Source organism: Hemitrygon akajei, chromosome 21, assembly GCF_048418815.1.
Source record: "Hemitrygon akajei chromosome 21, sHemAka1.3, whole genome shotgun sequence".
Lineage (NCBI taxonomy): Eukaryota > Metazoa > Chordata > Chondrichthyes > Myliobatiformes > Dasyatidae > Hemitrygon > Hemitrygon akajei.
In genome coordinates, this window is record NC_133144.1 from 49,803,938 (window position 1) to 49,817,846 (window position 13,909).

General features: G+C 40.1%; 1 protein-coding gene across 1 annotated transcript in view; it reads right to left on the bottom strand.

Moving 5' to 3' along the window:
* Positions 1-634: 634 nt before the first annotated feature.
* Positions 635-13,909, bottom strand: part of LOC140714484 (calcium-binding mitochondrial carrier protein SCaMC-2-like) — a 31,301-nt gene continuing 18,026 nt past the window's right edge. The window contains exons 7-10 of the mRNA XM_073025779.1: positions 10,470-10,577; positions 7,468-7,635; positions 5,416-5,566; positions 635-1,361 (exon numbers count right to left, since the gene is read on the bottom strand). Coding sequence (XP_072881880.1) covers positions 1,177-1,361; positions 5,416-5,566; positions 7,468-7,635; positions 10,470-10,577 — 612 coding nt within the window. The 3' untranslated portion in view covers positions 635-1,176. The remainder of the gene's footprint in view (positions 1,362-5,415; positions 5,567-7,467; positions 7,636-10,469; positions 10,578-13,909) is intronic.

Sequence of the window (13,909 nt, forward strand, 5' to 3'; positions counted from 1 at the left end):
TTTCACACGGGTGGTTGTTACAACATTGGGTTTGGGTAGCATTGAGGGGACTGACAACACATTCAGAAATAATAGTTAAAGATAAGGCAGTGACAAAACTTGCAGGATATCATCTTCATCAGAGAAAATCTATCCAATTCCTCTTCACAGGAGTGCCACTGAAAAAAAATTGACACAGGAACACCCTAAGATATGTAGTTCAAAGGGACATGTACAAAGAGATAAAAGGGGCAGAGTTGAAGGAATGACTGCAATCTGTGGAGTGATGAAAATTTGTGATATATTTGTGGAAGGATTTAATATCATTGGGAAGTCTGAGTGAGAGAAAGAGCAAAGAATAATTTACTGTTGCCTTCAGATCTACATCTCTATCAAGTTCCTTGATTCCCTGGATGACTTTCCTCTTCATTATTAATTACACGTCAGAGATTCATACAGCATGGCAAAGGATCCTTCAGTCTGTAGGTTTTCATAAGTAAAAACTGTGAAGGTCTTTTACATTTGAGATAAAACATAGCAACTCATTTATTCCAAACAAGTTAAAGCACAGTTAAAAATACTTTACGTAATTACGTCATCATGTCAGACCAGGCTCTTAGAGTGAACCCCAACTCAACGTCAGTGGGCTGTGAATTATAAACATCTGCACCAATTACATTACCTGACAAGTCCAACTCATGCATGCTGACCACGGTGCACACCAAGTTAGCCCCAATTGCCCACCTTCGGCCCATATCTCTGCAAACCATACTTATCCATGTACTTAACCAAATGTCCTTTAAGTGTAGCTATTGTATCTGCCTCATTCATTTTCTCTGGCAGCTCGTGCTACATATGTATCACTCTCTTCACAAAGTAGTTGCCCCTCAGATCCCTTTTAAATCTTTTCTCCACACCCTCTAGTCTTTAGTTCCCCTTCCCTGGGGGAAAACTAAGTTTATTCACCCTAGCTATAGCCCTCATATGACTGAACAATAATAGTGATACATGGAAAGAAATTCTTGTGTAAACAAGTTGTTCTCAAACAATGAAACGGAATTTCTTTTATTTCTAAGGCTTTCTTTAACTTCATCAAGCATGAGGCACGTGACTGAGCAGAACGCTACTGATGAACAAAATGGAGAATACCACCATGTCCTTCTTTTTTGAGAGGTGCAGAGTGTCAGATTGCCGTCATCAGTGGGAGTGGAGGCCGAGAAGCGGCTTCATGTATTCATACGTAACGTAGCTTATGCAGACGGACGGAATGGCCTTGATCATGTTGGCAGTGAACCCACGGTAGAAACCAGGCAAACCATCCTTGGTCAGAATATTCCAGAAGTATTCTCTCAGTCTTGGTTTTCTCTTTCCCTTTTTAATCACTAACAATCAAATAAAAGAAAACTCAATTTCAAAATTAACTCGGAAATTGTCCCACTGGGTTTCGTGATAAAAGATTTTTGTTCAGTTCTGCTGACTTTGCACAACAGGTACCCAAGATCTAAAGTTACTGCTCGACACTGCGTATTGAAGCGGGTGTTAGAGAGTAGATGACACAAGAACAAAACAGAAGCAGGAATAGACAATCTGGCACCTCCATTTAATGCAATTGTAGCTGATCTACATGAAACTCTATTTCTTAATCAGGTACTATAGGTTTCAATCCTTGATCTTTCAAAAGTTTATCAACCTCCACCTTAAATACTTACAGTGATGTAGCCTTTACAACCCTCTGGATCCTATATTGACCACTTTTTTAAGAATGAAGGAGAAATATCAGAGAAACATAGAAAACCTACAGCACAATACAGGTCCTTCAGCCCTCAAAGCTGTGCCAAACATGTCCTTATATTAGAACTACCTATGCTTACTCATAGCCCTCTATTTTTCTGAGCTCCATGTACCTATCCAGGAGTCTCTTAAAAGACCCTGTCGTTTCCGCCTCCACCACGGTCGCCGGCAGCCCATTCCACAATTTATTCTAAGGGTTGTGGACATCCTCAATTTCCCTTTACACAGTGGTGGTGCACCAATTTTCCATACTGCAGTCTTTTATTACAGTCTACTATTGCAGTCTATTATCATTATTACAGTCTACTATTGCAGTCTATTATTATTATTATTATTACAGTTTTTTATTGCAGTCTATTACTGCTGTTAGAGAGTGTGGCCTCACTGCAGTGAAGGAATGGCCAGTTTATTGACAAATCAGAACAATCCGTGACTTAGAGATCGTCGCATCCAAGCACCTGCTATCTTTAACCTCCTAGGTAGTGGAAGCTGCAGGTTTAAGAAGGTTTAAGGTGAGTGAGCAAGTATGTGCATATGTTCAGGGTTGGCAGAGAGCCTGATGGAAATTTGTCATTGAATGCCTGAAAAATATCTTTGGAGACTACTGCCTCAAACATGAGGAACAGGATATCCTTATGCACTCACTGGGCCCTCATCACTGGATACAGACTAGTGGTCCAATTAAGTCATCTTGAAGGGGTTAGGCCTGCTTTACAATAAAACTAATGTAGCTGTGGATTTTTTATGTTTCCTCTGAAAGGCAAGTCCAGCTAATTATTTCCACAGTAAGAGTTAACTTTCTTTGCCATATACACTCAATGACTGCTTTATTAGGTAAACCTACTCATTAATGTAAATATCTAATCAGCCAATCATGTGGCAGCTGTGTACATACATCTACTGATGCCTCTGGACACACCTTCAGTGACATTCCTGGAATTATCGGGTATTTTGGGTCTTTCAACATCATACACCCTCCTCCAGGTGACCCAGCGGGGCTGATCAGACCCCAGTTTGTGTCCAGATGGCTAGCTACTTATGACTCCAACTCAATGCATAAAAGCGTTCAGGCAAGATCAAAATATTCAGTTGTTGTTCAGACCAAACAACAGAACAGGGAAGAAATGTGATCCAAGTGACTTTGACCGTGGAATGATTGCTCATGTCAGAATGTAATGCTGAGGCACTGGTTGGGTTTCACTTGGACTATTATGAGCAGTTTGGGCCCCTTATCTCAGAAAGGATGTGCTGGCATTGGAGAGGGTTCAGAGGAGGTTCACAAGAATGATTCTGGGAATGTAAGGGTGATTGTATGAGGAGCATTTCATTGTCTGACCTTGTACTCACTGGAATTTAGAAGAATCAGAGAGGATCTCATTGAAACCTTTCGAACCTTGAAAGGTGTAGATGGAGTGGATGTGGAGAGGATGTTTCCTATTGTGAGAGAGTCTAGAACCACAGGACACAGCCTCACACCAGAGGGACACCCAATTAGAACAGAGATGAGGAGGAATTTCTTTAGCTGAAGGGCAGTGAACCTGTGGAATTCATTGTCACAGATGGCTGTGGAGGCCAGGTCACAGGGTGTATTTAAGGTGGAGATTGATAGGTTCTCAATTAGTCAGGGGTGAAAGGTTATGGTGGGAAGGCATGAGAATGGGGTTGAGAAGGGCAAATGGATCAGCCATGTTGAAGCGGCAGACCAGACTCAATGGGCCTAATGGCCTAATTCTGCTCATCTCCCTCTATACATACATATACTGTATATATACACTGGTGCTAGAAAGTTTGTGAACCCTGTAGAATTTTCTCTATTTCTGCATTAATATGACCTAAAATGTGATCAGATCTTCACATAAGTCCTAAAGCTGGATAACGAGAACCCAATTAAATAAATAAATAACACAACAATATTATACTTGTTCATTTATTTATTGAGAAAAATGATCCAATATTACATGTATCTGTTGGAAAAAGTATGTGAACGTTTGCCTTCAGTAATTGGTGTGACCCCTTGTACAGCAATAACTTCAACCAAACATCTCCGGTAACTGTCGATCAGTTCTGCACGTCGGCTTGGAGGAACTTTAGGCCATTCATCCTTACTAAACAGCTTCAACTCGGGGATGTCGGTGGGCTTCCTTGCATGAACTGCATGCTTCAGGTCCTTAAATAACGTTTCTATAGGATTAAGGTTAGGACTTTGAGTTGGCCAATCCAAAACACGAATTTTCTTCTTTTTAAGCCACTCTATTGTTGAGTTATTTTTGTCTTTCAAGTCATGGTCTTGTTGCATCATCCAACTTCTATTAAGCTCAGCTGACGGACTGCTACCCTGACATTCCCCTGTAAAATGCCTTGATACAATTTTGAATTCATTGTTCCCTCAATGATTGCAAGCTGTCCAGGCCCTGAGGCAGCAAAACAGCTCAAAACCATGATACTCCTTCAACCATACTTCACAGTTGAGATGAGGTTTTGGTGTTGATGTGCAGTACCTTATTTCCTCCCATCATAGCAAAGTGTATTGCTGCCAAAGAATTCAACTTTTGTCTTATCTGTCCACAGAACATTGTCCAAGAAGCACTGTAGAACATTCAGGTAGTGTTTTGCAAACTTGAGACATGCAACAATTTTATTTTTTGGAGAGCAGTGGTTTCCTCCATTACGTCCTTCCATGAACACCATTCTTGTTCAGTGTTTTTCTTATAGTGGACACATGAACAGAGACTTCAGCAAGTTATAGAAATTTCAGCAGAACTTCTGCTGTTACCCTTGGGCTTTTTTTCATCTCCTTCAGTATTATGCTCTTGGTGTGATCTTTACAGTATGTCCACTCCTAGGGAGAGTAGCAACAGTACTGAGTTTCCTCCATTTCCAGACAATTTCTCTCACTGTGGACTGATGAACACTCAGGTCTTTAGAAATGCTTTTGTAGCCTTTTCAGCTTCATGCATCTCTACATTTCTTCTTCTAAGGTCCTCTGAAAGATGTTTTGTTCAAAGCATGGTGCACATAAACAGATCTTTCTTGAGAAGAGCAGGCTCTGTCAGTAACCTGACATTTTGTGTCTTCTTTATAGGGCAAGGCACCTCTACAACCCACACCTCCAATCACATCTAATAGATTGGAGCCATCTGACTCAAAATAGCTTTTATAGAAGGCATTCCCTCAGAGGTTCACATACTTTTTCCAACAAATACATGTAATATTAGATCATTTTTCTCAATAAATAAATGAACACGTATAACATTTTTGCATTATTTATTTAGTTAGGTTCTCTTTATCTAGTTTTAGGACTTACATGAAGATCTGATCACATTTATGTAGAAGTAGAGAAAATTCTACAGGGTTCACGAACACCATACTGCAGCCACAAAACAACAAACTTCATGCCATGCAGTTAGTCAGTGATAATGGGAAGTGAGATTTGCCTGAACACTCATCAATGGCATTGGCCAAATGGCCTCACCTAGAGCCTAAAACTTGCCTGAATCTTCAATGCTTAATTGACTGAACACTAAACCAAGACTACTTTAGTGAAGAAAAGGTGCTATATAAATACAAATCTCTTTTGTTACACACAAAATGTCAAACTAAAAGTCAGTTTGTGATCTGTAACTCACTGTTCCTTGTTTTGCTCACCTTCTGCCTGCATCTGAGTGTGCAGCACCAACAATGGGTAACTGGCGAACTGACCAACTACATTGGAAGCTGAAGCACTGGCCACCACCAGCAAGATGTTGGGCCTCTCATTGCCTGTGGTGTACGTCTGTAACCATAAGTTCTTCAGAGTCTGCAGGAACAATATTAGGACTCTTTAAAATTAAAACACAGCATTCCTGGGGCTGGAAAGTACAGTGAGGAGTATTAATTATGTGCTCTGCAAGGCCATAATATATAGGAGCAGAATTAGGCCATTTGGCCCAAGAGGTCTGCTCTGCCATTTCATCCTGGCTAATCCATTTTCCCTCTCAACCCCAATCTCCTGCCTTCTCCCCATATCCCTTCATGCCTTGATTAATCAAGAATCTATCCACCTCTGCCTTAAATTTACCCAATGACTTGACCTCCACAGCCACCTGTGGCAACAAATTCCACAGACTCACCACTCTCTGGCTGAAGAAATTCCTCATTTCCCTTCTAAAAGGATGCCCCTCCATTTTAAGGCTGTGTTCTCTGGTCTTAGACTCCCACACTAGAGGAAACATTCTCTCCACATCCAACCTATTGAGGTCTTTCAATATTCAATAGATTTCAATGAGATCACCCTTCATTCTTCTAAATTCCAGTAAGTAGAGGCCCAGAGCCATCAAACGATCCTCATATGACAAGCCTTTCATCCCAAAATAATTTTCATGAACCTCCTCTAAACCCTCTCCAATGTCAACACACCTTTTCTTAGATAAAGGGCTCAAAACTGCTCACAAAACTCGGTGGGGCCTCACCAATACTTTAAACAGCTTCATCTTTACATCCTTGCTTTTATATTCTAGTCATCCTGAAATGAAGGCTAACATCACATTTGCCTTCCTCAACCCTGACTCAACCTACAAATTAATCTTTAGGAAATCCTCCACAAGGACTCCTAAGTCCCTTTGCAACTCAGATTTTTAAATTTTGTCTCCATTTAGAAAATAGTCCACACTGATTATTAGAATCAACTTTAGGTGCCATATACAGTACATTTACATGTATTATGAATTTGCTGTGGTGTTTTGGCACAACTTGCAACAATAAACAACATTCAACAATAATAATAATAATTTATATAAAAATAAACTTAAAGGTTAAAATCAGATATGGAACTAAATGTGCATAATTATATAAATATCACCATGCATTAACAATGTAAACAACATTATAAAAAGTGGTTTAAAGTGTTTACAGTGCAGTGCGGAGACTGAGATAATGATCGAGTGGGGGGGGGGAGCTAGAACGGTTAATCAGGCAGTTGTCTAGGAGATAAAAACTTTTAAGATACCATGATGAAAAGATGGAGTAGAAGATTGAAAAGGTGGGGGGAGGGGAGCAACAAGCACCAGGGGATAGGTGAAACCGGGGGGGGGGGGGTGAAGTAAACTGCTGGGAAGTTGATTGGTGAAAGAGAAACAGAGCTGGAGAAGGGGAAATCTAACTGGAGAGGACAGAAAGCCATGGAAGAAAGAAAAGGGGTTGAAGAACACCAGAGGGAGATAATGGGCAGGCAAGGAGATAAGGTGAGTGAGAAAGGGGATGGGGAATGGTGAAGGGGTCATTACCAGAAGTTCAAGAAATGGATGTTCATGCCATCAGGTTGGAGGCTACCCATTACTTCTGGAAATGCCCCCCCCCAAGCAGTGTTGGGCAATATCAGTGTACAACAAACTGAGGGGCAGCTTTTGATGAGAACAAGGTTAGGTGGTGGGGTAGCCCAAATACTGAGGATGAAATCAGGCACTGGCTTTCCTGCTATGCTGTCAAAGGCTAGTGTCCATGCATATACTTTAAAAACATATTTAGTTGATCGTACAGCAGTTTAGAGCAACGATGGAATAGGTTGCTTTTAGAAATTCATTCTTTCGTTTTCCTCATGGCTAATTCTAAAGTCCAGTCTGTATCTCCTTGTGACATGGAGTATCAAAAATTTAATAAATAAATGCAAGTTATTCATCATAAACATTTTCACAACTGGCTAAAACTCATACAAACACTAACCTCATACATAGCCAGGTCTATACCAGCATACGGAATGAGCCCCATGATATTTGGAACATAGCCTCTGAAGAAAGTGGAAAAACCCTCATTCATGAAAATGTTCCTGACATGGGTATAGAGTTCTCTAGGGTCTCCAGACCTTCGCAGCATCATTCTGGTTTTCAACACCTAGTGGATGCAGGATGAATTACAGAATATTTAATTCCAAAGTGCAGCAACACAGAATGCTTGGTCAGGTCAAACAGCAATCAAATTTCAAATCAATGAATTCTCATTGGATGAGGAGAAATAAAAATAAAAACAATTTTTATTTGGTTGTATTGGAGATTGGAGAAGAAGGGTATGAACTAAAGTCTGTGACTGGATATAAGAAAATTAACAAAAATGGAGGTCGGTGGACAAAGATTGGTCAAGGGAGGTAAATGGGAGAATCAGAATCCTTAACTGAAGTTGCAAAAGGAAAATATGTAGGTATTAGAAAACTAACTAACTGAAGTACTGATTATCTGCAAGTCCTGATCTCAACTTTAAGAACAAGGCAAACTGAAGGACCTGGCTCTATGCTGTATGACTATGACCAGAATGTGCTACAATGAAATATCAGGTGTTACTCGTCAATATTCCTGTTGAACAACCTTGGATGCAGGATGTAAGAGGACAGAGTAGTGCTGGGATGGTGAATTAAAGATATAGTTGACCAGAAGCTCAGCTTCATACATAGTCAGAGGAAGGTGTTTTTCAAAGGCAGGCAATCAATGTGTGATTTGTCTCCCGAGTAAAGGAGACAGTAAACTGCATGAAGCATCTCTGGCAGTTCCTTCCATTATTGTCAGGAAATTCAGGATTTCTGTTCAAGTATGTGAAAATACAGAAGTCCTCAAATTCCTGAGAGTTGCTCACCAAGTGATTCCATGACTATGGTCTAGCATAAGACTCCACAGTAATTAAGCAGCCAATTGTCAACCTGCTATGATTTTTGAACTATTTTCACTAGAAATCTGAGTGTGAACGAACTCCTAGTCTCACAACTCCATTCACTTCTTTCACTGTGAAGGATAAGGTTACTGTCTGGACAAAGTGTGAGGAGTTATGTCTCAGGTAATTTACATTTAGAAAATAAACAAAATTCATTCAAATGTTATGAATTTATTTTCTTGTCTAGTGTTTGTGTTTTTTTATTATTACTTTTAATAGTTTGAATGTTTTTGTATGTTTCTGAATGTCAGTGGCCTTCACATACATTTAAACAGTTTGGTCAACTTTGGGTTTTGAGTTAACCATCCATCAGGACATTTTGGGGTACTGGGTCCATTCTGGCAACAACCGGTGGCATCAAAGGCTGGATTCCACAAAATGATCTGGAGCTGGTTTGGAGGATGAAGTTGCAACTTGCAAGCCTAGTGTTCCCTGAAGGTCCCAGCTATAAAATTCCAATCCATTAGTTCTCTGAAGTGTTCAAGTGTTTATTTGAAAGTCAGTCTCTCTTTCAAAAGGGATGGCAATTACCACAAGTTCAAACCACATTCTATTCGGCATCAGTGGAAAAATCCTCCAACTGATGCCCTTCCATGTGCTGAATTCATTCATTTGGTACCAACAAGTCTGCCAAAAATTGTAGGCCAAAGCATTTAAATCACAAAACCACGAGGCAGGTTGTATCGTGGCCAGGTATGGAAACACCAAAGCCTGAGAATGTAACACCTACAAAATGTGGTGGATACAGCCCAACTCATCACAGGAAACGTCCTCACCACCATTGAGCACATCTACAAAGAGCACAGACACAGGAAAGCAGCATCCATCATCAAGGACCCCCACTATCCAGGCCATGTTATCTTCACATTACAGCATCAGGAAGGAGGTACAGGAACATTAGGTCCCACACTACCAGTTACAGGAACAGAACAACAGAAGTTGTTCAATGTAAGTACAATTTCAGCCAGGAAGATATGCATCTGTGGAGAATTTTTGGACTATTTGGCATTTCATACATATTGGTCAGGTCAAGGGGCTCTTCCAACAAAACCATTAAATATTATTCAACATTTATCACAATAAGCAGTAAAGGTCTTAAATTAAAATCTCATCTGCAATCCAGTACTGAAGTGGTGTCAGCCTACGTGTATATTCTCATCCTGAGTAAGTTCTTGAATCAAGAACACCTGACTTGGCAACACTGAGGTGTCAACCTAATTTTTACTTAAATGAAATATGGAATTTTTCATTGAGGATTTTCATAAGGATTAGTAAGATATCAAAGGTTACAGGGAGAAAGCAAGAGAATGGGGTTAAGAGAGATAATAATCAGCTGTGATCAAATGGCAGAACAGACTTCCTGGTCTAAATAGCCTAATTCTGTTCCTATGTCTTATGGATATCTGTTTAGAACAGAGATGAGGAATTTCTTTAGCCAGAGGGTAATAAATCTGTGGAATTCAGTATCAGACAACTGTGGAGGCCAAGTCACTGGGTATATTTAAAGTAGATGTTGATAGGTTTTTGATTAGTCGGGATATCAAAGGTTACAGTGAGAAGGCAAGAGAATGAAGTTGAGAGGGAAAATAAATCAGCCATGATTGAATGAAGGAGCAGGCTCAATGGGCTGAACAGGCTACTTCTGTGCCTTTGTCTTATTATGGTCAAAGCTCTCAATATTGTGTCTCTGGAAAATATGTAACAAGACAAAGCAGTGGAGTAAAGTCTTGAAGGCAACACACAATAAATTCTTCAATGGTGATAAATAGGGGCTTAAGTAAGCAGAGAATTAAAGATTAAATTCTGAATGCACCTAACTATACTTACCACTGCTTATCTGAGTATTTCAGCACAGAGTGTTGCATGCACTTCTGATAAAACCTATTAAAATAACATGTGTTTCCCTAGTGACTTCATGAAGTAACAGGGCATGACCACAGAAGTACTTTTAGTTACTAAATATCATATCATAATACAGACATATGCACCATTAAATATTAAGCGAAAAGCTGGTCATAATTTCCTACCTCAATAGGGTATGTGGCTGATTGAGACACTGCTCCGGCCATTGATCCAGCGAGAAATCGCTCTTTCATTCTCAGATTTTCTGGATCTGCTGCAATTAGTTCCTTTAGCTAGGAACAAATTTCAGACAAATATAGTTAAAATGTCAAAGAAAATACATCTATTATGCTTTCTAATGGAGTATTTTATTTGGTACTTTGAAAGCATCATTCATGTTGTACAGTAACATTCCACCACCAAGCCTTGTCCTTCAAGACTCAACAAAGTCAGGAATGGACACACCCACCAGCCAATCCTCACCTTGTAACAATAAAACTCATCTCTTATATCCCATTGGAAATGAAGGGGCAACAATCTTGAAACAGGAGTAGGGTATTTAACTCCAAAAGCCTGTCATTTGACTTTATTCACTGACTTATTGTTTAGTTAATTCACTTTTCCAGGATCTGAATATTGCTGAGAAAATCAGCATTTATTATCAGTTTGTTGAAGTCTGTGAAGAGATGGTTAATGGATCACGTTCTTGAACTGCTGCAGTCTTTCTGGCTCAAGTTGCCCTGCAGTGTTTTTCGGCAAGTTCTAGTATTATGATTCCAAATCAGGATGCTGGGGAATTGGAAGGGAACTTTCAGGTGGTGACATTACTATGTAGCCCTAGGATCTGCCTGGTGGTAGAGATCAGTGGTTTGGGAGGTACTGGCAGAATAGCCTGAGTGAGTAACTACAGTGGTTTCATTGATGGTAGACACTACAGACAGTGGTAGAAAGAAGAGATATTTACTTGTAATTATTTAGAAATACAGCCCTTCTGGTTCACCCACCTGCCCAATTATCCCCATGTGACCAATTAACCTACAAAGCCGTACGTTTTTGGAATGTGGGAGGAAACCAGAGCACCCAGAGGAAACCCATGCTGTCACATTCTGGTACATTCTGGTACAACTTCTTGCAGACATAGCAAGAATTGAACCCATTTCACTGGTGCTGTAATAGCCATGCTATCATGTTGCACCCACAGTATAAAATTTACAGTCAGTGGATGGGGTCCAAATGAAGCAGACTGCTTTGTTCTGGAGAGTGCTGAGTGTTTTGAGAATTGTCCAATCAAGTGCCTGTTTCGGGAATGGTAGAATAGCTCTGGATGCCAGGAGGTGGGTCATTCATCAGAGGATAGCTCGGGTCTCTGAACCGCTCTTATAGTACGTGAGTTCTCCAAATGAGACTCTGGTCAATGGTGATAGTTGTAATGTGAACGAAGTACCACAGAGACACTGAAGCTAATGGATACAGAAGAGTTTTATTCAACAAAAAACAAGCAACAGGCATTATACTGAGACCCTCTTGGAAGAAGAGGCCTGCTCAACCCAATATTACATGACATTTTAAAGATCGAAGGTAACGGTATGCCAATTCTATAGTAACAATAAGAGCATAAGATATAGGAGCAGAATTATGCCATTTGGCCCATTGACACTTGTTCTACAATGCTTCCTTTGAATTACATATAGCTTTTAAATTCCTCCTTCATCACACCCACACTCCAGATACCCAAAATGAATGTTAATCAGCATTGTGAACTCCTGCCTGCAGCTCCAGGAATACCATTGTTCAGAGCTGCATTTAAAATTCAATCTACAATCCACATGCAGGTCTGAATACCGGCTGCTGTTAAAACTAGTATTTGCTCTATACCATAACTCATAACTCATACCATAACTCCAGAATACACCCTCTTCTTGGCACTTCTGGATAAAAATAAATTTGTTCAAGTGATCTCAGCATGTTGTTGATAAGAGGCTTGTCAATGGTAATGCCGTTGAAAATCGAGGGTAACTGCTGTCTGATTGGAAAGGTTAATACTTAATACTTCTGCAGCAAGAATATCTATCACTCCATGCCTGAACATTGTAAAATCAGAGAGCATACTCGCCTCTTACATTATGAAAGAAAGATCAATGAAGAAGCCGCTGCAAATAGTTGAGTCCAGAGTGTAACTCCATGTGCACCATATCCCTCATGTCTTTAGTTTACAACAGTGATTCCCAATGGGGGCTGTTATGTGTCCTAAGGAGTTGTTAAGGGAAATAAAAGTCATCGGGGGCATTCAACATTCTTGGGGGGGGGGGGGTAAGCAGCACTCTAAGTTGAGGCATGAGCTGACTAACGGTTAGAAGAGCTGGCGCTTCCTAAGAAAAGGATAAGACACTGGAACATGGATAGAACCATAGCTCTGCAGGCAGTGAGCACTCTTTGTCACAACTCATCTGAAACTCGGCAATTTCATCCGACCTTACTAACCAAACATATTATTAGGAATACATAAATTAGCAGCCAGGGTGCCCAAAAATTCCCTTGACTCGCGGCATGGAATGAGTTCATGCACTTTAACAGCTGGTAAGTCAAGTATACCCTCTCAACTTTCGATACAGGTCTGCAGAAAACAGGGCACACAACGATACTGCGCTGGCCGGGACCAAACGGTGAAATGAAGCCAATCAGTGAACTTTCCAACACTGAGAATTCCTCTTGAGGTGTTCAAAGTGACCTCAGCTTCACATGTGTGGTCAAGAACCATCTTTGGGGATTATGATACCTTATGGGATTGGTCAATCGCGCTAACTGGACTAGTATAAAGGTAGCTTGCCGAACACCAGCTCTAACCCAACCAACATTCAGATTCCAATCTGAATCCTTGTCAGCATAATTTTCAATGTTGTGATCGTCTTCATCTTTGCCTCACTGTCCCTTTGCATGCTGCTACCATCATTCCATCCATGTCAACTCACTGCCATTGTCACATCCGACAGGCAATCCCAGTTAGTGTTAATATTTCATTTTAATTTTATTTTATTTTAATTTAGCTATGTTAATGATGGATAAATATATACAACACGATCTCTATGAGTCTGAAGGCAGTGAAGCCTTGAATTTTAATCCTGCTCAGAAACAGAAACTATAGAAAGTGTGTCAATACCTGGAGTATGGTTTTATTCCTTTCTCATCAGACCAGTGACACCCCAGCCCATGTGTCTTATTTGTAATACCGTACTGTCTAATGAAACCATAAAACCATCAAGATTGCAGGAACACTTCTGTAAAAGACATCTGAAAAGGCTACTTATGGTATTACTCAGTTCCAGAGATGAAAGAAGCACTTGAAAACCATTGCACAATTGAGTCATTTACCAAGAAAGCTAAAAATGACCTTGATGGTGGTCTCACTGCTTCTTGCAACTAGTACAAAATGATAGTGAAGTGTGGAAAATCTCCTACAATTGGTGAAAGATTAATAATGCCTGCTGTATCAGAAGTGCTCACCATTGTTCTCAAAATTAATACCAGTATTTCAAAATCAAATCCTCTGAGTAACCCTCTGTAGCTCATTGTATTAATGAAATAAGTGAAGACATTGAGTACCAACTATGCACAGAGCTATAAAAAA